The following is a 25,584-nucleotide window of genomic DNA, read 5'->3' on the forward strand; positions in this document are numbered from 1 at the left end:
GAGTTTCTGATGTGCCCTAAGGTCCATGTAACTACAAGGGCTATTTATCACCACAAGTGCCACCCTGACCCAAAACCACTCAGAACTCAAGAATCAAAGCAAAATGGATGCTGCAGTGACAGATGATTTCCAACAAATTCTGCCTATTGAACAGCTGCGCTCTACTCATGCTAGCAATGATTATGTGGAACGGCCTCCAGTCCCCTGTAAACAGGCCCTCTCCAGCCCTTCCCTTATAGTGCAAACCCACAAATCTGATTGGTCCCTGGCTGCCATGCCTACTGCTCTTCCCCGCAGTCTCAGCCAGTGCCATCAGTTGCAGCCCTTGCCTCAGCATCTGAGCCAGTCTAGCATTGCCAGCTCAATGTCCCATAGCACCACTGCCTCTGATCAAAGGCTCTTGGCCAGCATTACGCCCTCACCTTCAGGCCAGTCCATCATCCGAACCCAGCCTGGAGCAGGGGCTCACCCGAAGGCTGATGGTGCTCTGAAGGGAGAAGCTGAGCAATCTGCAGGGCACCCCAGGGAGCACCTCTTCATTTGCGAGGAGTGTGGGCGCTGCAAATGTGTCCTCTGCACAGCAGCTCGTCCTCTCCCCTCCTGCTGGCTGTGTAACCAGCGTTGCCTTTGCTCTGCTGAGAGCCTCCTCGATTATGGCACTTGTCTCTGCTGCGTTAAGGGGCTTTTCTACCACTGCTCCACTGACGACGAGGACAACTGCGCTGACGAGCCCTGCTCCTGCGGGCCTAGCGCTTGCTTTGTCCGCTGGGCAGCCATGAGCCTCATCTCCCTCTTCCTACCTTGCCTGTGCTGCTACCTGCCTACCCGCGGATGCCTCCATCTGTGCCAGCAGGGCTATGACAGCCTCAGGCGACCGGGCTGCCGCTGTAAGAGGCACACCAACACCGTGTGCAGAAAAATCTCTTCTGGTAGCGCACCATTCCCCAAGGCCCAGGAGAAGTCCGTATGACCTTCCTACAAAGTGGATCCAGAGCTTTTTCCTTCCAACTCCCTTTCGTAAAGTGTGGGCCTCATCTGTGAAGGGGGGAGAAGGAGTAAAGCAGCCAAAGTTAGGGCCTCCCCAGTTTGGCTCCTGCAGTGTCAGGGGGATGGCCAAGTACATCCCGGTGCGGGACGCCTTGTTCGTTCTCACAGTATCTATCCCACTCCTCTTCAACAGTTTTACACCTTGCCATTGGAGCCCTGTGGCTGTCGTGGCAAATTCAGGTGATATATAAGCATGAGATCTGGACACTGAGGACTGGCAGAGCCAGCAACGTGGAGGTTTAGGGGGTCCCCGACATAATGCCTCTTGATGTAGGCTCTGAGCATCACTCTACTTTCCACGGTGCCTTTGGAAACTTTCTCCTAAGATGGTTTTCACAGGTCCATGTGGAACAGTGTTCAATATTCCAGGGAATCTGACCCCTGCTCCCTGTTAACTGCCCTTCTTTTCTTTAGCCTTTTCCTCCCTCTCTCCTCCTGTTCTGTGTCCCCCCCTCCATTCCCACCTTATTTTTATTTTTCCTCTCTTTTCTTTCTCCCTTCCTTCTACTCCTTTCCTCCCTCTCTCAGACTAATCCATTCTCTACTTGGATCTCTATCTTGTTTGATTTATCTTTGTCTCTCTCTACCTGTCCTTCTTTCTCTGCTGTGTCCAAAAGTGCTGTTTTTCCGTAGGTGTTTCCTTTGACGCCAAACCTTGCTATGCTATACTATTTACTAAATTTTATTAAGGGAAATGGATTACTGTAATGAACTGATCACTAGCAATAGTCTATATCCTGACGTGTGTGTGCACACTCATAACCACACTCACCTGTTTGTGAGTATATGAGGCAAAAAGTATCTTACGTTTCCAGGTTTAACTAGTTGGAGTTTTACTCCCTTTCCCAGTAATCAACTTATAGTACTGACAGATTCCACTAGCATGCGGAGTAGGATAGTAAATCAGGATGCTCATAACTTTGTATGTCTGACCCAAGTGCCAAAGGCAGACGTGCTTTATAGCTAAATGAACAAAGCAAGGGATATTACAGAGGTCTGTTCTCTCTTAGAAGCTAACTGCCCTGAGACTGCATGGCTCAGGCCTTAATTATGGACATAAAAAGTCATAAAACTTTAGAGCTGGAAGGAATCTTAATTGTTATTCTAGTTCAATGCCCTTATTTTGCAGGTGGGAAAACTGAGGCCTGGAGATAGGAAGGGATTTTCCCAAGGCCACACACTGAGTTCATAGCAGGGTTGGGACTGGAATACAAGCCTTCTGACTCCTAGTTCAGTATTCTGTACCCTACATCACATAGGTCATGGGACTTTTCTCTTGGGACTCTTAGCAGTGACGGAAAGCCATTGCCATTCAATTTTTCTGGAACCATGCCAAGTTAGTGTGGTGGTCTTTGTGCAGTGCATGGTGGGTAGCTAATTAACTATCAGGTGTTGCGGCTGCCCCCAGTGGACATCACCTTTGGCTCTGTCACCTGTAGAAGCTGAAGTGTGGAAAAAAACACAAAACACAAAAAACAAGGAATCCCTAACCAAGCTGTATCTTCGCCTACTCTTTGCTGCACATGTTGTGCTCACTCCTGGCTTTGTCTGCAATGGCAATTGCCTGAGAACCTAAATTTCAGCAACAGTGGAAAACTGAGATGAAAGACACATAAAGCAGAGAACTGACTTCACTTTTAAAAATATACCGAGAGCCTGTGTTGTGAATCCATTTCAATGGGAAAAGGCTGCAGTGGGGATGGCAGGCTCCTAAAGACAGCTGCTAAAAGACACAAGAATTAGATTCAGTTTCCCTCTGTAAGTGAATCCAAAATTCACTAAGGAATTCAGAGATTGAGGGCACTTGCTTGAAATCAAGGTGCTCCAACTTAGTTTAAGACTTCCAGACTCTAACTTTCTATATCATCTCTTTTAAAGTGTGCATGGATGTGTATTGCAGAGTGGAGAGGTGGGGAGAAATGTATAGTCATACACAGGGGGAAGAAGAAGGAAACATCCACACCCCGTTGTTGGATATATACTATAGAAATATGTGCCACTTAGTTTTTGTTGGGTCTGAAACTTCCTGAAGTGTACTGACATTTGGGCTGCACACAGCCCCATGCTTTCACTTTCGCCTCCTGTTCTAGAATTGCTTTGCTCTATTTTTGTATATATAAATATGTTATGATGATTACTAATAATGTTAATGATATTGCTGCAAATGGTGCCATATATAAGGTTTGGCTTCTTGGAACATTATAAACCCAAACCAATACCTGTAACCTCTTCAGTTGCTTTCAGATCCTTCCATTTTAAGTCACTTTTTAAAATCTTACGAGTCTGCCTGATTGAACTTTGACTTACCTGCTCCTAAAAGCTGGATGGTGATGAGTAGCAACACACACTGCTCCCCGCTTATGCCTGAAATTTGCTTAGTGCTGAGATATATAAGGATTCTACGACACTAGTGCATTGTTCCTGGAGCTAAAGTTATTCTATGGATGTTTGCTTATTAGTTTCAGGGCCCAAACAACACACGTCCCTCCTCCTTGATAGCTCCTTGATATCCCAATCCTGCAGTCCTTACTCAGGCAAATTGTGCACTGCCAGAGGGGCCCTGGGCTCTGCCATACACCCAGAAGAGCTCTTCTCAGTGTATTTCTAAATGGCCTTACACTTGGTAGAAGAAACTGAAGGGTTACTCACATGCAATTGCAATCTGCAATCTGCCGCTGAGTCAGGGCTTTCCCTTGTGTCCAAGTTGGCCTGATACGGGCTGCATCTGGTTTACATATAGATGGGTCCTGTTGGGGTATGTGTACAGACGTGTGAGTGTGCATATGTACCCTTCTGTGAAATTTTATATATAAATATATATATATATACACATATATATATATGTGTATATATATGTGTGTGTGTATGTGTGTGTAAATATATATATTCACACATCTCTATATATTTTAATGTATTGCACATGTATATTTAAAATATATATGAAAGAACTCTAAATCCTGCAGAAAGCCTCTGTTTTCATTATTTTTCTACCTTGTGTCATGTACTGTATAAACAGGAATATTTAGAGGGCGTTTCCTGCTTAGCATTTTTGTGCCGTTAAGTCATCTGTTACCCCCTAATTCTACTCCTTTCCACGTATTGGTTCCCTGATACATTTCACATGGCTTAGTCAGGGGTTTTACTTTGATTCCAGTCCATCTTCCCTCACCATGACGGCCATAATAAATATATTGCACATTTGTACACTGCTTACTATGTGCTAAGCACTCCTTTAAGCACATTGCCTATATTAGCTCATTTCATTCTCACATTAACTGTAACATGTAGGTACAGTTATAATTGCCATTTTACATGAGAAAACCGAAGCACAGAGAGGTTAATTGACTCGCCAAAAGTAACAAATCTTGTAAGTGAAGGAGCTAATATTTGCACCTAGGCTGTCTGAGTCCAAAGTCCATATGCTCCACAGCGTTCGGGATAGAAGCTTGGAACATAATGCAAACCCTCGGGAATAGCAAGCCTCAGACAGTGAATAGTCCTTTCCCTAACTCCAGTTGTTCTGCAGCCCAAGAGTTGAAACAAATGTGCTCCTATGTTAGGAGTGAAGCGATAGTTACAGACATCATATATTAGCTGGTTTGCCCCCCAAGATGGTGGCGCTACAGACTTCACTACTCCCTTTGAAAACACGTTTGCAGCCAGTTGCCGCTTCTTAGGCAGTTTACAGCGCAGAACTAGTAGAGAAATATTTTCGCTTGTGCCGGAGAAGGTAAGAGTTTTTAAAAGAGCGTAACCTTTTCTTTATAGGCCCAGGAAAACCAGGTTGATTTCCTTCTGCAGAAAGTAGAACGAAAACTATGTTTAGAATTTGAGATTAGTTCGAACTGTTAACGTTGAGCCTCATTGATTATACCAAGTGCATTCTTCGGATTCAAATGTAAGCAATCCACTGATGACCGTTGTTCAGTATAATTTCTTACCTTTTCTCATCACCTCCTTCACACTGGCAATTCTTTATACCCTAATATTATTTCAGAGCCAGAAAGAACATCTCTTAAAGAGCATCTACTCCAACACCAATGTTGTATAGTTGGAGAAAAAGATGCACAGAGAGGGAATATGACCTGTCCAAAGTCACGTAGTTCTGAATTTGGTGGAATTATGACATATTTCCAGATATCTGAGTTTCTTAGAAAATAGAACTTGAAGCAAAAGCTTATGTGCAATCCCAAGGAAGTAAGAGTAAAGAAAAAGAGTAGTGGAGTAGGGAAGGAAGGAGAGAAAACATAAAGGAAAGTATCATTGTGTTGGCCATAATCTGTTTCATGACAAGCTAATTTCTCAATTTCTTATGAAAGGCCCCACTGCATCTCCATATAGCCTGTCTGGGGGAGGAAAGGAGAAGAATTTATCTCCTGCCTCCTGTCTCATTAGTCAAATACCTTTCCTGTGGGATATTAACTCCCCTACACTCCTGGGCAGTACATGTGTGGATGCCCAAGCATGTACCTTGGCATCTCACACCTTAGCAGCAAGGGGTAGCATAGTGGCTCCACTACACACAGCAAGGCAAGTGTGTGGATATAGGGAGACATAAGAACTCGAGAACCTATGTATTCTTTGACTCGCTTTGAAGAATATGGAAATGCATGGAAATGAAGTCCCTGGTTCAACTAGAGGAGTAACAAAGCCTCAAAACATCCTTCTTCTTAGCATAAAAAGAAACTTTATCTTACTGAACTCTTCAAAAAGCATGTCTAATCCAATGCATGTACATGAATGCACTTATATTCATTTAGGCTTCATCAGCATAATAGCAGGAAAACTGGTCAAGCTAATAAATTCAGGAAAAAAAAATGGCTAAGTTATTTTGCAACAAAAAAATAAAACATTCTGTCGGTCAACTGAATCTTTTTCTATTTCAGCCACTAATTATGATAATATCACATAGACACATTCTAAGTGCTATACTATCATTTATTCTCATAAAAATAGTTCCCTGTGCCCTATAGACGATTCTTACATGAAGTCAAAGCATCTAGTTAATAAAAACATCCAGTTGGTATGGTTTCTTATCTATGGGCAATGTCATAAAAGCACTGAATGCATTCCAGTGATTTAATTCGTGCTTTTTTCATGCAAGAAAAGATGAGCATAAGAAAATTCTGAAAATTTTTCCAGGTAAATAATGAAATCATGCTATCCTACAAACAGTGCAGTAAAACTCAATGACATCTACTTTACTGAGTCCAGTGGTTATTTCTCAGTTCTCATGTGCCTGAGTTACTAACACCATTTGACATAGTTGCTCATTCTGTCTTCCTAAAAACACTTTTATCACTTGGCTTCCAGGATACCACATTCTTCTGGCTTTCCTCCTACTTCAAACTGTCTTCTCCTCCTCTGGTATTCTCTGCTGGAGCCCCTCACTTTCTTCGCCTCTTCATAGTCAAGAATCCCAGGAACTGGTCTTTGAAATATGCTCTTTAGGTACCATTTACATGATGAGTCTCAAAATTACATCTCCAGGGGCGCCTGGGTGGCACAGCGGTTACGCGTCTGCCTTCGGCTCAGGGCGTGATCCCGGTGTTACGGGATCGAGCCCCACATCAGGCTCCTCCACTATGAGCCTGCTTCTTCCTCTCCCACTCCCCCTGCTTGTGTTCCCTCTCTCGCTGGCTGTCTCTATCTCTGTTGAATAAATAAATAAAATTTTCTTGAACTTCCGCTCATATATCCAAATATCTATTTCACATCTGTACTCTGATATCTATTAGGAATTTCAAACATAACATCTTCAGACAAGGCTCTTAATCTTTCTCTCCTCAAACCTGACCTTCACGGCATTTCCTATCTTTTTTAATGCCAATTCCAAGCTTCTAGTTGCTCAGATAAAAAACTTTGTACTTATCCACTAAGCATTTAATTAGTTATAAATGTAGCTAAAATTCTCAACCTCCAAATCCTCAATTAGCTTTTTACTCTGATGATTTAGCATGTGGCCATTAGTACCCCCTTTGAATCTCCGGCCTAAGGTTTGATAACACTAAAATCCTTGGTCCCTTTATCCTAATCTAGGCCCACATCCTTATCTTGACCCTCAAATTGATCAACACACTACCAGTGTTGCTGCTTTCAAAGGCCAGAATGACAAGACACATAGCCTTCAAGGAAAGACATCTTGAGAATGACACCGCTCACTGTTTAGGGATCTTGATATCATCACAATCAAAATTATATATGTTGTTCCCAATTGTATTTACTGGCCAGTCTCCTAGAAAAATAGTACTCATTCTGGACAACCCAGAAGTTGTCATTCTTCAACTATTCAGGCAATTCTTTTGACTATACCATGTAATTGTCATGTCTCTGATGGTAAAAGCCACAGATGACAAAGATCTGGAAATCCCCAAGTCCTTTAGGAACTAACAAACACTGCTGATGAAGATTACTAAGGAAAGAAAACAGAGACAGTCACTTAGGCGAATACCCTAGTTTTATTAATATAGGGCTTTATTTTTTTAAAGATTTTATTTATTTATTTGACAGAGAGAGAGACAGCCAGCGAGAGAGGGAACACAAGCAGGGGGAGTGGGAGAGGAAGAAGCAGGCTCCCAGCGAAGGAGCCTGATGCGGGGCTTGATCCCAGGACCCCGGGATCACTCCCTGAGCTGAAGACAGACGCTTAACAACTGAGCCACCCAGACGCCCCTATTAATATAGGGCTTTAACCTCAAGTCATCTGTATGTTTTCCTACTGTGACAAGATGAGGTGAACTATACAAGCATTCTGAAGGTTCATTTTGAACATATGTTCTAAGGGACACTGAATGACTCACTCAACCCTTTTCTTTTAGGTCCACACTTTAATCTTAGCCTTCAAAATCTTACCACTCTGATGACAAAAACAAAACAAACAAAAAACTAAAAAGGAAATCCAAGGAAAAGAATACTATTATAATACCAGAGATGAGTTGGTAACAATTGCACTCTATGAAAGGGACCTTTTCCAGCGGGAGTGAGGGCCTCCGAAGTAGTCGTCTCCAGCTATATTAACACGTGAGCTATATTAACGCATGAGCTATATTAACGCAAAGAAAGAAAGAGTAGTGAGGACTAATACTAAATGTGGGTTGAGAAATTGTTTTAAAGGTTAAGAAAACAAACCATATGAAAGAAAAAAGCTCTGCGATCAGTTTGTTTCTCTCACCTAAAACTTCATTTCACCAGCCTCTTGAACTCCTTTTTGTCCTTGACCTTTATCATCGCTCTTCTTTCTTTTTCAAGCTCCTATAGCACATCTGTTGGAATGATTCTCTGTGTCTGTGCATGTATGTGTGTGGGTGTGTGTGTGTGTGAGAGAGAGAGAGAGAGAGAGAGAGAGATGTGGGTGGCGCCTTGAGCTCTCCCCTAGAGGTTCAAAGTTAAGAGTATGCCCATTAACACTCTCAGCCTTTCAAACTGCCTTCTAGGACATGTCCCAGAGTACCTGGAACTTACTAAATGACGAGCTTTCTTTCCTTCAGAAATACCAGACTGGATTTGTGGATTTCCCTGGATTGGCTTCTTCTCAGTCAATGTGGTGTTGTGGAAATCGCAGTACCCTGAGACCAATTAAATCAAAATCTTTGGAGGTAGGGTTGAAGAATGGATTTTTTTTAAAGCTCTTGGGTGATTTTAATATGCAAACAGGGTTGAGAAAGCCTAATCACTTCATTCTACAAATGCAGATACTGCAGCTGGGAGAGGGGAAGTAACTTAATCATAACCACACAGTTAATTAGAAACAAAGTTAGGAGTTAGGAAAACCCAGGTCCTCTGACTCCTAGGCCAGAGGTCTTATCTTCATACTACACTGCTTCTCTTTCTATACTGTGCTTTCTGCTCCTTTGCTTTTCTCATTTATAAAATGAAGATAATAAATCCTACAGATTTTGTGAGACTCATTAAAACAGACACATTTCTAATGTATAAGGCTCTGCGCAAATATGGAGGAATGTTATACACTAGGGAATTAATATACAACACATATGTGAAGCTGAGTCTATAAAATAGCATAATGAAAGTTGTTTCCTATTTTAATCCATCAATTATTTGGGTATTGGGTATTGTGTCTACCTGATAACATATATCAAAAAGGACCCCTTGTGTGGGTTGTGTATCTTTAAACTTAACTTGGTGTCAGTGACAAGAAATTCAGAGTTGATGAGAGAGGTCATTCTTTTCTTTCTCTTTCTCTCACTGCAGTTGGAATTTACAAATATATAAAAGTAGTGAGATACCTGGACTTCTTATAGTCAGTCAACTACAACATGGCTTTAGGACTGAACTAGCCCAGGGTTTCTATGGGACTTGTACATTCCATTCCTGAGGACTGTTAGGGGTTGGATGGAAGGGATTTTTTAAAAAAGGTGTGTCTTTTGAAAGGTAGGGTACATGGAAAGGCAAGGGGAGGGCTTCCAATTAGGAGGAGCTACTGCTAAAGAAGCAAGACAGGAGGGAAGAGGTTTTCTGGTTTGGCTGATCTGAGGAAGTAGATTATTTGGGGGTCTAGTATCCCCAGAATGATCTGTAACCACAAGGAACACATATTCTGAATTCCAGGGCCCCAGAACAGAGTTCTAGACCCATTCCTGTCTTATCCATCCCAGATATTAGGAATTTCCAGAAGAGGCCACTTCTATTCCCCCAGGAGTCATACATCTGGCTACTTGTTTATTTGGTAAAAATGGAATTCTGTACCATTTATAAAATGGACCTCTTGTGTCTTCTTTATTTTGAAAGTATAATGCACATTCCTAATTCATCATTCATTTTTGCCAATGATTTTTAAGTATTTAGTTGAAAGTTATTTTTAAATACAGAAATATATTTACTTAACAAAGCACTCCTTTATCCTTTTATTTCAGCCATCCTAATAAATTAAAAACAAGCCATGATTAAAGTAGGTATTTCTATATGTCACATTACAACCTAGTTTTAAAAATCTACATATATATATATATATATAATTATTTTATCTTGAAATGCCTCCTTTTTAAGGGGGAGGCAGAGAGACAAAGAATTTGAAGGAATCAAGAGGCCTAAAAGTATAGTGATGGGCGCTTATGATCCAGACCTGCCTCAGACAGGGTTACCTTTCAGATAATTCAGAGATAATGACTTACGCTTAGGAAAACTTGGATCGTTAGAAACCATGTTTCAGGGATCTTGATTTCTTAGAAAATATAACCCAAACTCATTGCTAATAGCTACACTGCTGATGAAGTGCTTGTAGTTTGCCTGACAACAATTAACACAAAAACCTGGGATGAGCTGCATAAAATAGCATGTGGACAGAGTGAGAAATCAGACTGTCTCTAGTTCTAAACGAATGGTCAAATTTGGTTGTGCACTAATAGTAGGAACATTGAAATCTATTTCAACAGAATTTCAAATAAACAGAATGGAGATTGGACCTGAGGAGAATAAAGGGTAATTACACCATAAAAGACTAGAGCATGAGCTAAAGTGCGGAAGCAACATTGAGTTTAGAATCAGAGGGTAAATGTGATAACACACAAGACAGTATGAGATGAGAGAAGCCAACCTTGATGAATTTCATCCAAAGAATTGTATGTCGTTACACTATGTGTCAGGCACATTTGGTAGGTTACTTAGGCTTTCTGTGCCTGGTTTTGAACCCAGAAACCATAATTCTAAATATTTTGCACTCATAAGTACTATAATCTACTTCTTTTCAGTCTAAAAATGGCTATATGAGGAGAGTCATAGGATGTCCCCATTTGCCTGGGACAGTCTCAGTTGATACTTATTTCCCAGAATATTTAACAGTGCCCTCTTACATTCTGAGAACTTATCCTGACATAACTTGGATATAATATGTAATAGTATACTTAATTAGCTAACTTTGATAAAATCATTGCATGAAGAGTTCTGGGTAATTTCAGTGTTGGCCCATTGCTCCTATTATCCTCAAACATCATATAAAATTGACCTCCCCCCCCCATTTTTTTTTTTAGATTTTATTTATTTATTTGACAGAGAGAGGGAACACAAGCAGGGGGAGTGGGAGAGGAAGAAGCAGGCTCCGAACGGAGCAGGGAGCCCGATGTAGGGCTCAATCTCAGGACCCTGGTATCACGCCCTGAGCCAAAAGCAGATGCCTAACGACTGAGCCACCCAGGTGCCCCCCCATTTTTATTTTTTATTTTATTTATTTATTTATTTATAATAATATTTTTCATTATATTATGTTAGTCACCATACAGTACATCCCTGGTTTCCGATGTAAAGTTCGATGATTCATTAGTTGCGTATAACACTCAGTGCACCATGTAATATGTGCCCTCCTTACTACCCATCACCAGTCTATCCCATTCCCCCACCCCCCTCCCCTCTGAAGCCCCCAGTTTGTTTCTCAGAGTCCATAGTCTCTCATGCTTCATTCCCCCTTCTGATTACCCCCCTTTCTTTATCCCTTTCTTCCCCTCCTAATCATCCTAGTTCTTATGTTCCATAAGTGAGTGAAACCGTATGATAATTGTCTTTCTCTGCTTGACTTATTTCACTTAGCATTATCTCCTCCCGTGCCGTCCATATTGCAGCGAATGTTGAGAATTCGTTCTTTCTGATGGCTGAGTAGTATTCCATTGTATATATGGACCACATCTTCTTAATCCAGTCATCTGTTGAAGGGCATCTCGGCTCCTTCCACAATTTAGCTATTGTGGACAATGCTGCTATGAACATTGCCCCCCCATTTTTAAAGCCCTTCTTACCCAGCTTGCGTTCCCTGATCCATCGTAACACCTTTGATCTTTTTTCTCCCTAGCATACTTGCTTTAAAAAATCTAAACCTCAGTTCAATAAAACCACTTGTTCCACATTTTCATCTAAACAGAGGAAAGTGGTTAGAGAAAAATACACAACCACAAACTTCAAGTGAGCCCTCAGTACCACCAGACATTTCTACTTCATTTCTCTCTTTAGTTTATTTTCCAAATTTCAAAAAGGCTATCTCATCCTTCTCTCATCACACATCCAATACCCCCACCTCCTTCATACCTCCACTCCATCTATGACCTTGCCACATGTCATTGAGAAAATAGAGGCATTCTCTCCTGAACCTTCTCCAGCCAGCCTTTTTGAACAAATCCTCCACTGAAATGGCTTTTATTGATGTCTCCAATGATTCTACTTTCCTAAATCCAATGGTAAATTCAGTCTTCATCTTACTCAACTTGTCAGCAGTACTTGTCCCAGCTGATCATGCCCTCTATCCCCAAAAAGCCTAGCAGAGCCTGAGATAAGGACTTGCATGCAGTTAGTTTATTTGAGGAGCTGACTCAGGAAAAAGGAAACAGGACTGAAAAGAATGAATCAGGAAAGGAGGGACCATCAATTCAAGGATATGTTATTAATCTATTTACCACTGAGGACTCCATTTGGAACTGTATAGATGCACTTTAGAATTTTCCATCAGACATAAAAGAGAGGAGTGTTTATCCATCATATTTTATCTCCCATTGACCAAAGGGTAATCTGAGAGAGTATTAACTCACTGGCACTTGCAGATTTGTTCATGAACTAGAATCACTGAGCAGGATCCTGCCGGTCTTCTACCTGGTGAGAGCAGAGAAGCCCCAAGGCAGGAAGAAATAGTATAAGAAACAGCTGAATGAGGTAGCAAGTTACCCCTGCATACAGCTGCTACAGCCATGTCCTGAACAAATGGTGGTCCAGGAGCATGTGACGTGCGGCATAAAAACATTCAACACACTCTCCTTCTTGAAATACATTCCTTACTTGTCATCCCGCACATGACACTCTCCTAGTCCTCTTCCTGCCTCAGTGATCTCTCCTTTTCCAAGTCCTTTTATGATTCTTCTTCATCTCTCTGAACTCTAAATATTACAGTGCCAAAAATTTCAGTTCTTAATCTTCTTCTTTTCTCTATCTACACTCACTTTCTTGGTGATCTCATCTAGTCTCCTGCATTTAAGCACCATTTTTATATACGCACAACTCCCAAATTTATATCTCTAGCCCCAACTGCTCCCCTGAATTCCAGACTGTTTTCTTAGAATCCCCACTTAAAAGTTTAATAATAACATAAAACTTAACATATTTAGGCAGTAAATGATTTCTATACTCTTGAAAATTGCTCCTCGCTCAGTTTGCCCCATTTCAGTAAATTATGACTCCATTCTTCCAACGACTCAAGCCAACCATTTTGAGGTATCCTTGACTCCTACCTTTTTCTCATATCAATTGGCCAACAAATCCTGTTAGCTCTACCCTCAAAATAAATACAGAATTTGACCACTTCTCTCTATTATCACTGCTACTACCTTATGAGATAAGGGTCTCATCCACCCTTATCTCCTTCCTTGATAAGTGCAGCAGCTCCTTGATTCTACTCATGACGCCTCCCCCAAAGTCTAATCCCAACAGAGAAACCAGAGTGATTGTTCTAAAACTGAAGGCTGGATCTTGTCATTCTCCTGCATAAAATCCTCCAATGGTCTTCCCATTCACTTAGAATCAGATTCATAATTTCCATCATGGTTATAAAGCCCTACATGCATGCTTTTCTCCTGATGTCTACATGGCCCAGTCCCTCACTTAAATCAGACGTCCACTCAGATGTCACTTCCTCAAGGAGGCCTTCCCTGACCATCCTAAATCGGCATTGCTCACCATTCTATCCTTGTTTTGCTTCATTTCCCCCCCATAGGAATTCTTACTATCTCATTCTTATATTTTATTGTTGAATGAATAAATAAATGGATATCATGGTAGTTAAGTTGGAGCAACCTTTCTTTTTTATATTTATAAGGTTATTTTTTTATTTTTTCAAGTCTTGATTTGAATTCTAGTTAGTTAACATACAGTGTAATATTAGTTTCTGGTGTACAACTTAGTGATTGAACACTTCCATACAACACCCAGTATTCATTACAACAAGTGCCTTCCTTAATTCCCATCACCTATGTAACTCATCACCCCCAACCTCCCCTTTGGTAGCCATCAGTGTGTTCTCTAAAGTTAAGTCTGTTTCTTGGTTGGCCTCTCTGTTTCTTTTTCTTCCATTTGTTCATGGGTTTTGATTCTTAAATTCCACATATGAGTGAAATCATATGGTATTTATCTTTCTCTGACTGACTTATTTCACTTAAAATAATACTCTCTAGCTCCTTCCATGTCATTGCAAATGGCAAGATTCCATTCTTTTTGTGGCAGAGTAATATTCCATTGTACATATATACCAAATCTTTTTTTTCCCCCTCAGATCTAGGATTAGGGTTCAGTTTAAGGCCAGAATAATGGTTTGGGTTAGGGTTTGGGCCACTGTGAGGGTATATGTCTATTATCCTGCAGTTCAGATACCTCTCCAGAGGGATAAATTTATAGAGTTAGGGTTAGGGGTTGGGGTTAGGATTAGGTTTTCATTTAGAATAATGCTTTCTAGCTCCATCCATGCCGTTGCACATGGCAAGATTTCTTTTTTTTTTTTATGGCTGAGTCATATTCCCTTGTATATATGCCAAATCGTCCCCCGCCCCCGGATCCAGGATTAGGGTTCTGTTTAGGGCTAGAATATGGGTTAGGGTTAGGGTTGAGGCCAGGGTGATGGTATGTGCCTATTATCCTGCAGTTCAGAGACCTCTGCAGAGGGATACATTTAGGGTTAGGGTTAGGGTTATGGTAGGGCTAGGTTTAGGGATTAGCGGTTAGTGATTAAGGGTTAGGGTTAGGGGGCGCCTGGGTGGCACAGCGGTTAAGCGTCTGCCTTCGGCTCAGGGCGTGATCCTGACGTTATGGGATCGAGCCCCACATCAGGCTCCTCCGCTATGAGCCTGCTTCTTCCTCTCCCACTCCCCCTGCTTGTGTTCCCTCTCTCGCTGGCTGTCTCTATCTCTGTCAAATAAATAAAATCTTTAAAAAAAAAAAAAAGGGTTAGGGTTAGGGTTTGGGTTAGGATTAGGTTTAGGGCTAGGGTTAGAATGAGAGTGAGGGCATGTGCCTTGTACTCTGCAGTTCAGAAATCTCTCCAGAGAGTAAAACCTCAGATTTTTGTTAGGCTGGGCATAAACATGGCAACCATATTCTGGCTGTAGTAAAGAGACAATTTGACACTATAAATACTCTTTAACTGGATATTCAATAGGTCCTTCTTTTTCAATCTCGATCTTTGCGCCCATTTTTCAGAAATGCTACACATTCTTTTTTTTTAAGATTTTATTTATTTATTTGACAGAGAGAGACAGCCAGAGAGAGAGGGAACACAAGCAGGGGGAGTGGGAGAGGAAGAAGCAGTCTCCCAGCAGAAGAGCCTGATGCGGGGCTCGATCCCATAACGCTGGGGATCACACCCTGAGCCGAAGGCAGACGCTTAACGACTGACTGAGCCACCCAGGCGGCCCAGAAATGCTACACATTCTTATTTTAAATTATTATTTTCACTCCAGTTGGTTGATGTATAGTGTAATATTGAATTTTTGTGTGCAATATAGTGATTCAACAATTCCATACAACACCCATTGCTCATCACAAATGCCCTCCTTAATCTCCACCACCTATTTCATCCATCCCCCACCCATCTACCCTCTGGTAACCATCAGTGTATTCTCTATATTTAAGTCTGTTTCTTGGTTGGCCTCTTTCTTTTTCCCCCCCACGATCGTTTGTTTCTTAAATTTCACATATAAGTGAAATCACATGGGCAATTGTTAGGTCAACAAATATTAACAAATGTACCTGTGTGCCACTCATTGCTTTATGTATTGTTCCACTGTTTTCTCCCCAAAACTCTTCCCTTGCCCCTTGGAACCCCTATTTATTTTATTTCTCCACTTCTGGAACTAACTAACACCCTGAAAGTACACTGTTTCCCCTTCAGCACTTTCTAGTGGTTGCTGTTTATTCTCCCACATATGATTTCACTTCATTCACAATGCAACCTAGACTCCAGGGAGATGAAGATTATCCTCAAAGAAATATTGGTTGAAACTGTATGGGTGTCTGATCTCTCTCTGGCAGAACGTATACTCCAGAAATATGCAGAATACTAATATAATCTTTCCTTTAAAGTGATGACTACCATAATTAGAGAAAAGAAAGAGACTTCTACTGGTAAGAGTTCCAATCATTAACAAAGGCAGGTTTACAGGGCCTCTTTAAAGTATTTCTATAAATGTATGTTTGGAAACAACTACAGTATAAAAATAATAGATACCAATTGTCAAGAATCCTCTATGTTCCAAGTATAAAATTTAATTTTTATGATATAGATTTTTTACCACTATTTTTACATTTTTATGTATTTATTTTTTTGAGTCATCCAGGTGCCCCCATTTTTATTTATTTTATTTTATTTTATTTTATTTTATTTTATTATCACTATTGGCAACAGATATAGAAACTGAGGCTTTGGATCGGAATCCGGGGATGTACTGTATGGTGACTAACATAATATAATAAAAAATCATTAAAAAAAAAAGAAAAAAAAGAAACTGAGGCTTTGGAAAGTTAAATGATTTATATAAGGCAATACAGTTAACAAGATTTTTTCTAGATTTATTGAGGTACAATTGATAAACAAAAATAGTATAATTCAATGTAGACAATGTAATGTTTTGATATATGCATATATTATGAAATTAGTACCACAGTCAAGCTAATTAACATATTCATCACCTCACATAGTTTTTGTTTTTTATTTAAATTCAATTTAATTAACATATATTGTATTATTAGTTTCAGAGGTGATTTAGTGATTCATCAGTTGCATATAACACCCGTGCTTGTTACATCGAGTGCCCTCCTCAATGCCCATCACTGTTACCCCTTCCGCCCACCCACTTTCCCTCCAGTAACCCTCAGTTTGTTTCCTATGGTTAAGAGTCTCTTATGGTTTGTCTCCTTCTCTGTTTTCATCTTATTTTCCTCCCCTTTCCCTATGTTCATCTTTTTTCCCCTTAAATTCCACATATGAGTGAAATCATATATTTGTCTTTCTCTGACTGACTTATTTTGCTTAGCATAATAACCTCTAGCTCCATCTACATCATTGTAAATGGCAAGATTTCATTCTTTTTGATGGCTGAGTAATATTCCATTGTATAAATGTACCACATCTTCTTTATCCATTCATCTGTCAATGGGCATCTGGGCTCTTTACATATTTTGGTTTTTGTGGACATCGCTGCTATACATTTGTGATCATGTGCCCCTTCAAATCATTATGTTTGTATCCTTTGGATAAATACCTAATAGTGCAATTGCTGGGTCATAGGGCAGTTCTATTTTTAACTTTTGGAGGAAACTCCATACTGTCTTCCAGAGCGGTTGCACCAGTTTGCATTCCCACCAACAGTGCAAGAGGGTTCCCTTTTTTCCATATCCTCGCCAACATTTGTTGTTTCTTGAGTTGTTAATTTTAGCCATTCTGACTGGTGACCTCACATTGTGTGTGTGTGTGTGTGTGTGTGTGTGTGTGTGTGTGTGTGTGGTGAGAGCACTTGAGATCTAGTCTAAGCAATTTCAAGTATACGATATAGTATTAACTTACATTGCTGTACACTAGATCTCTAGAACTTATTCATACCACATAACTGAAACTTTGTACCCTTCAAACTCCCCATTTCCCCCACCTACCAGCACCTGACAATTACCATTCTACTATCTGCTTATATGAGTTTGACTTTTTTTATATTCCACCTATGAGATCAGGCAATATTTGTCTTTCTGTGTCTGGCTTATTTTACTTAGCATAAGGACCTCCAGATTCATCAATGTTGTCACAAATGGCAAAATTTCCTTCTTTTTTAAGGATGACTAATATATATATATATATATGGATTATCGGATAAAGAAAATTTATATATAAATTTATATAAATTTAATCCACCAATGGACACATGGACACTTAAGTTGTTTCCATATCTTGGCTACTATATGGATAACATCACAATAAACATGGGAGTGCAAATATCTCTTTGAGATACTGATTTCATTTCCTTCAGATATGTACCCAGAAATGAGATTTCTGGATTATATGGTAGTTCCATTTTTAACTTTTTTAAGGAACCTTCATACTGTTTCCATAATGGCTGTACCAAATTACATTTCCACCAACAACATACGAAGGTTCCCAATTCTGCACAGCTGATCAATTTATTATCTTTCATGATTTTGATAATAGACATTCTAACAGCTGTGAGGAGATACTTCACTGTAGTTTTGAATTGTATTTTCCTGATGACTAGTGATATTAAATACCTTTTCATATACCTTTTGGCCATTTTTATGTTTTTATGTTTTCTTTGGAGAAATGTCTATTCATGTCCTCTGCCCATTTTTTAACTGGGTTATTTGGTGGGTTTTTTGTTTGTTTGTTTGTTTTGTTTTGTTTTGCTGTTGAGTAGTGAGTTCCTTATGTATTTTGGATTTTTTTTTTAAGATTTTTTATTTATTTATTCGACAGAGATAGAGACAGCCAGCGAGAGAGGGAACACAAGCAGGGGGAGTGGGAGAGGAAGAAGCAGGCTCATAGCAGAAGAGCCTGACGTGGAGCTCGATCCCATAACGCCGGGATCACGCCCTGAGCCGAAGGCAGACGCTTAACCGCTGTGCCACCCAGGCGCCCCTGTATTTTGGATTTTAACCGCTTACCAAATGAATAGTTTGCAAGTATTTTCTCCATTCCATAGGCTATCTTTCACTCTGTTGATGGTTTCTTTTGCTGTGTAGATTTTTGGTTTGATGCAATCCCACTTGTCTCTTTTTGCTTGTGTTCCCTGTGCTTTTGATGTCATATCCAAAAAAATCATATTAAGTTTCTGGCTGATTTGCTTGTCTGTTGCTTGCCACAACCAGTATCAAGATCTCAAGCTAGCTGTTATGCTGGCCTTTCTTGTTAGTTTGTCATTGAGTTTGTTCCTGTTTTCAACAATACCAGTCATGGCTTTCTCCATGCCCAACTCTAACTCAGGACCACTTCTTCCAGCAGTGAAGTTTCTGGTCCTTATGACTTACCTCATCTCTGGAGAATTACCATGGTATGGAGCTGGAGGCAGATATAGAAGCAGTTCCAGATTAAAATGCCACAAACTTTCATCATTCTTATAAGATAAGGTTTAGTAGTTTTTATTGAATAGACTCTTCTCAATTTGTTTTATGCGTTTGGTTAGTTTACGGATTTCTGTAATTGTAGTTTTTGAAAGTTTTGTCTAGTTTTATTGTTGTGTGTGTGTGTGTGTGTGTAGAGGACTTGCCAAGGTCCTCGCTCAGAATCTGGAAGTCCTGCCCTATATCATTGATTTTTTTCTTTCTTTTTTAAAAAATATAATCATTGGAAGGTATAAATTTCCATATAAGTACTACTGTATCTGTGGACCTACACATTTTGACGTGTTGCATTTTGATTATCACTAAGTTGTAAATATTTCCAATTTCTTCTTTGACTCATGGGTTACTTAGAAGGGTGTTTATTCATATCCAAGTAATTAAGGTTTTCTAGGGGTTTTTTTCTTCAAATTTTTATTTAAATTCTAGTTAGTCAACACAGTGCAATATTGGCTTCAGGAGTAGAATTCAGTGATTCATCACTTACATACAACACACAGTGATACCTTTTAACTATTTTTTGTAATTTAATGTTGCTTTGGTCTTTGAACAATCTCTGTTTTCAATTTCTTTTAATTTATTAAGACTTATTTTGTGGCACATCATATGGTCCTTTGTGGTGAATGCTTCATGTGTAGTTGAAAATAATGTGTATTTTCCTGTTTTGGGATGACGTGTTTTATAAATGTTAATTGAACCGTTATTAGTGTTTATGTTGTTCAGGTCTTCTTTATCCTTACTGATTTCCTATGTGCTTATTTTATCAATTACTGGAAGAAGTATGTTGACATGTCCAATTCTAACTGTACTTTATCTATTTCTTCTCTCATTTATGTCAGTTTGGTTTATATATATTCAATGTCTATTTTTATTTTATTTTTTTAAGATTTTATTTATTTATTTGACAGAGAGAAAGCCAGCGAGAGAGGGAACACAAACAGGGGGAGTGGGAGAGGAAGAGGCAGGCTCATAGCGGAGGAGCCTGATGTGGGGCTCGATCCCGGAACGCTGGGATCACGCCCTGAGCCGAAGGCAGACGCCGAACAACTGCGCCACCCAGGCTCCCCCAATGTCTATTTTTAGGTGTATACACAGTTAAGATTGTTATGCCTTCTTGCAGAATTGACTCCTTTATCATTATGTGGTATCCTGTTCATCCCTGATAATATATCTCATTTTGAAGTCTACTTCATCTGATATTAATATAGCTACTCAATCTTTCCTTTGTATAGTATTTGCATAGTGTATTTTTCTCCATCTTTTTAATCTATGGCTTTATATTTAAGGTTGTTTTCTTGTAGGCACATATAGTTTCTTATATATGCATATATAATGGTATTCTATTGTAACAATTTTTTAAATTGTAATTTTTAGGCCATTTACATTTAATGTAATAATGTGGTTGATGTAATCCCACTTTTTCACTCTTTGTTTTCAATTTGTTCTATCAATTATTTATCCCTTTTTGTCTTTTTTCCCTTTTTTTGTATTGAGAGGGTTTTCTTAAATTGTTTTGCAATTTATTTCCTTTTCCTTCATAGGCTTATTAACTTATTAATTAATTAATTAATTTTTTTTTTTACCATTAACCCTAGGGTTGACAATATACGTCTTTGACTTATCAGTCTGCCTTCAAATACATCACACTTTCAGGTTCAGGTTAAGAACTTTACAACAGGGGCGCCTGGGTGGCACAGCGGTTAAGCGTCTGCCTTCAGCTCAGGGCGTGATCCCGGCGTCATGGGTTCGAGCCCCACATCAGGCTCTTGCTATGAGCCTGCTTCTTCCTCTCCCACTCCCCCTGCTTGTGTTCCCTCTCTCGCTGGCTGTCTCTATCTCTGTCAAATAAATAAATAAAATCTTTAAAAAAAAAAAAAAAAAGAACTTTACAACAACAAACTTCCATTTTCCTCCTCTCATCATCAGCATTATTGTTGTCATAGGCTATAATTCCAAAATACATTATTATTATTTCTAAACAATTAAAATTTATTTTTAATCTGTACAGCTACAATTTATAGTTTTTGATGTACGATTCTTTGAGTTTTGACAAATGTATCAAACTGTATAACCACCATCATAATCAGGATACTCCTAAAATTCCTTCATGCAAATCCTTTGTAGATAACTCTTGTCTACAACCCCAGACCCTGGCAACCACTGGTCTGATTTCTGTCCCTATAGTTAGGAGTTTCATGAATGCCCTATAAACAGAATCATACAGTATGTAAGCTTTTCAATCTGGCTTCTTTAGCTTAACATAATATATTTAAGATTCACCTGTGGTTTTCTATGTTTCAGTGGTTTGTTTCTATTGTGTTCACTTGCAATTTGAAGGACATTTTAATTTTTCCTAATTTGGGGCAATCGAATGAAGTTGCTCTACATATTCATATGCAGGTATTTATGTAAATATGAGTTTTTATTTCTAGTGAGCAAATACCTATTAATAGGATTCCTAGGTCATATAATAAGTGTATGTTTAACTTTATAAGAAAATTTCAAATTGTTTTCCGAAGTGGCTATACCATTGCTCACCAGGAATGTGTCAGTTTCAATTGCTCCAAATCTGCATCAGCACTTGGGTATTGTTACTCAAAAAAATTTTTAGCTACTCTAACAGGTGTGTTAGTCCTGTCTCATTGTGATTTTCATTGTATGCATGTTTTTCTTTTCTTTAATTTTTATTTATTTATTTGAGAGAGAGAGAGAGAAAGAGAGAGATTGAGATTGAGAGGATGAGTGGGAGGAGGGGCAAAGGGATCATGACCTGAGCTGAAGGCAGACACTTAACCAACTGAGCCACCCAGGTGCCGTGTATGCATGTTTTTCCTTAAATTATTGAGCATATTACAATATTTATCATACTTGCTTAAGGTATTTGCCTGCTGAGTACATTATCTCTAACATTTCTGTGACTGCTTCTATTCTACAATTTTCCTCCTGGTTTGAGTAACATTTGCATGCTTAATAATTTTTCATTGGCTGTTAGATTATGAGAATTACTATTTTTGAACAATGGACTTTGTTGTATTTTTAAAGAGTGTTTAATTTTGATAAACTTTTGTATCAAGGTAATTTCTTGAGATTTCTTTTTTTAAGTTCTGCAAGAAAAAGTCCAGAAAGCCTTTTCTCTATGGCTAATTTATGAAGGTATGACTCTTTTTGGAATTTCCACTGAATGTCCAACATTTATCAGAGGTATTTTTACTCTGGTTGGTTGGAACTCACATAGCTCTCAGTTCTGTGTGAGCTCTGGGTAGTTATTTGATTTGTGTTGTGGGGGTTCCATCATATACATGTGTGGATGGATGTTTAACCAAAGGCTTACAAAGACCCCTATGCAAATTTCTGGAGAGATTTTCCTGACTAATTCTCCCCTCCTCAGTTCTCCAGCCCCAAAGTTCTAGCACCCCAAGCATCCTCCAACTCAATTATCTGTCCTGTCAACTCAGACTGATGTGTTCTGCTTGGTATTCTCCCAGCTTCATGATCCAGAAGGTGTCTCCAAGCACAAAATAATAATAGGGTCCACTTTATTTGTTTTCCTTGTTTAAGAAGACCCAATCCTTTGCTCTTGTTTTCCAAAGTCTGAAAACTGTCATTGCATATATATTTGTCCCCCTTTCTCATTGTTTATGGTAGGAAGATAATTTCAAATGTTAAGGTTCGAGTTTGGATCTCAGACATTTTCTTTTTTCTATACTCATACCTTAGGTGATGTTATCCAATCTTATTGCTTTATATAATATTTATATCTTGACACATCTCCAAAATTTATTTCTCCAGCCTGGACTTCTCTCAAATCCAGATGTATATAGTCAATTGGCACATTCACTTGAATGTTTAACGGACATCTGAAGCTTCACATATTTAAAACTAAAGTCTTGAGGAGAGAAAGGAAAGTGTGTGAGGAGCTGCCACCAGTCCTGTTGGCTGCCTGTCCTTGGACTCACTCCAACAGATAAAAACCCTGAGAATAAAGAGGAAGCGTAGAGAAAATTCAAACAAGTAGCTGAGACATATGAAGTGTTATGAGATGCTAAAAAATGGGACATCTATGACAAATACAGCAAAGAAGGATTAAAGGATGGAGGTGGAGGTGGAGCTCATTTTGACCACCCGTTTGAGTTTGGCTTCACATTCTGTAACTTAGATGACATCTTCAGGGAATTTTTTGGAGGAAGGGGTCTGTTCTCATTAGATTTCTTCTAAGACCCATTTGAGGCCTTTTTTGGGAGTAGAAGAGGTCCCCCCGTGGAAGCAGGCGCTGAAGAACAGCTTCTGTGCCTTCAGTGGATTTCTGTCTTCTGGAGAGGGTTTTCTTCTTTTGATACAGAATTGACTTCCTTCAGGTAACCAGGTCATGGCCTCACTTCATTCTTTTCCATGGCATTTGGTGGTAGTGGGATGGGAAACTTCAAATCTATATCGACTTCACTAAAATGGTTAATAGAAAAATCACTACAAAAAGAATTATTGAGAGTGGTGAAGAAGGAGTAAAAGTTGAAGAAAACAGCTGAGTCCTTAATGATAAATGGTAAGGAGCAGCTGGTACACTTGGATAACAAGCAACTCAATGCACACATGTCTGAGGGTTACAGAAGGGAGGGGGATGGGAGATGGGGTAACTGGGTGATGGGCATTAAGGAGGGCACGTGTTGTGATGAGCATTGGGTGTTATATGCAACTAATGAATCGTTGAACACTACATCAAAAACTAATGATGTACTGTATGTTGGCTGATTGAACATAATAAAAAAATTGATGCACGCATGTAACAGAAATGTTACCTATAACTGGCACCATTGAGGATTAACAGGAACATTTTTTTTGAAGATTTCAAAAGAGCTCAACTTTCAGCATAACTGTACCTAATCTAAAGAATTTATACACATTGGAGCCCTACGTGTCATAGACTTTTGAGTTGATTGTTGGGACCACATAATAGGACCATTATTTGGGGCGATTTTGTTTGTTTTTTTGGTTTGTTTTGTTGGGTTTTTTTTGTTTTGTTTTTGTCTTTAAAATTGTTGTAAATCTCTGAATGCACTTTGCTTTTTTATTAAACGTAATCCAAGGTGGCCATGACTCTTACACTAACACCAGCATGGACCTGCTTTTCATTGTGTTTCAAATGTGAGCCAAGTAGAGTCAGCCTGCTGTGAAGTTAACATTGCCAGGATGAATCTCCTGCAAAAATAATTTCAATTTTTGTCAGTATTTAATAGCAAGAGATATTAACACATTAATGATAATAGATTTTTCATTTAATATAAATTGAGCATGTTTTTCTAGTTGTGAATGAATGCTGACAATTTAGTAAGTTTTAAACATTGTTTAAACATGTAACATTAAGCTTAGGTTTAAAAAAGTAAAGCTGGTAAACTGGATATTTGTCATTTGCCTAAAAATATGCAAAGGTGTTTGGTGCAAACAAAACAAAACAAAACAAAACAAAACCAAAAAAACCCTAAAGTCTTCATTCCTTTATCCTTTCTTTCCAAACCTTCTATACCACTGTCCATTTACATAAGTGACAACTCCATTATTCTAGTTGTTATGTCTATCCTTGAGTCTTTTCTTTCTCTAACAACCCACATGTAATCTAGCAAGAAGTGCTTTTGGCTATGCCACTCACATGATACACAGAATACAGCCCCCGTTTATGACCTGCACTGCTACTACCCTATCAAAGCTCACATTGTCTCTCACCTTTATTATCTTAATAGCCTAACAGGTTTTCTTGTTTCTGTTACTGTTCTCCCTACATTCTATCTCCTCAGAAAAACCAGAGTGGTTCTGTTAAATGATAACTGAGATAATATCATATCTCTTCTCAAAACCTGCAATATTTCCAGATCATTTTTTTTCCTTGCTCATTCCACCTTAGCAGGGCCAGGACTAGAGTCCTGGGAGGACAAAGAGGAACCCAATACACAAAATTTAAAGAAGCATTCATTCTCAGGGTCCTGTGAGTGCCTAATCCTTGTCCTGGCCCTGTACTCTAGCCATATCAATTTCCTGGCTGTCCTTCAAAAATCCCAAGAATGTTTTGGTCATGGGTCCTTTGCATTTGATGTGCCCACTGCTTTGAATATATTCTTCCACCTAGTACTTGCATGCGTTGCTTGAGCTCTTCACTCAGGTTTCAATGAAAATCTCCTCGTCAATGAGGCTCTACCTCACATTCTCACTGTGCTGTTCGGCCCCTTTATGCCTCTCGAGTTTTCTTCTTAGCACTTACCACCACTTACTATGTCTTTATTAATTTATTGCCTGTATCTGCTACAAGAATGTAAGCTCAATGAAAACAGAAATTTTGTTTTATTTTGTGCTGCGTCCCCAGGAATTGGAAAAGTGCCTGGTCCATAGTAACCATTCCACAAGTTATTTGTTGAATGAATGAATATGAACAACCTCTTATATTTTACCCCTTTTCAT

At 39.3% G+C, this 25,584-nt stretch overlaps 1 protein-coding gene and 1 pseudogene across 4 annotated transcripts in view; both read left to right on the forward strand.

The window, feature by feature from the left end:
* SPRY3 (sprouty RTK signaling antagonist 3) overlaps positions 1–3,824 on the forward strand; it is a 151,841-nt gene extending 148,017 nt beyond the window's left edge. For all 4 annotated transcript variants that reach the window (XM_034648927.1, XM_034648928.1, XM_034648926.1 and 1 more), the window contains one exon: positions 1–3,824. In XM_034648927.1, the coding sequence (XP_034504818.1) occupies positions 104–970 (867 nt within the window). In that variant the 5' untranslated portion in view covers positions 1–103 and the 3' untranslated portion in view covers positions 971–3,824.
* Positions 1,110–25,380, forward strand: LOC100465208 (annotated as a pseudogene).
* The last annotated feature ends 204 nt before the right edge of the window (positions 25,381–25,584 follow it).

The sequence above is a fragment of the Ailuropoda melanoleuca genome, chromosome X (genome assembly GCF_002007445.2).
Source record: "Ailuropoda melanoleuca isolate Jingjing chromosome X, ASM200744v2, whole genome shotgun sequence".
NCBI lineage: Eukaryota > Metazoa > Chordata > Mammalia > Carnivora > Ursidae > Ailuropoda > Ailuropoda melanoleuca.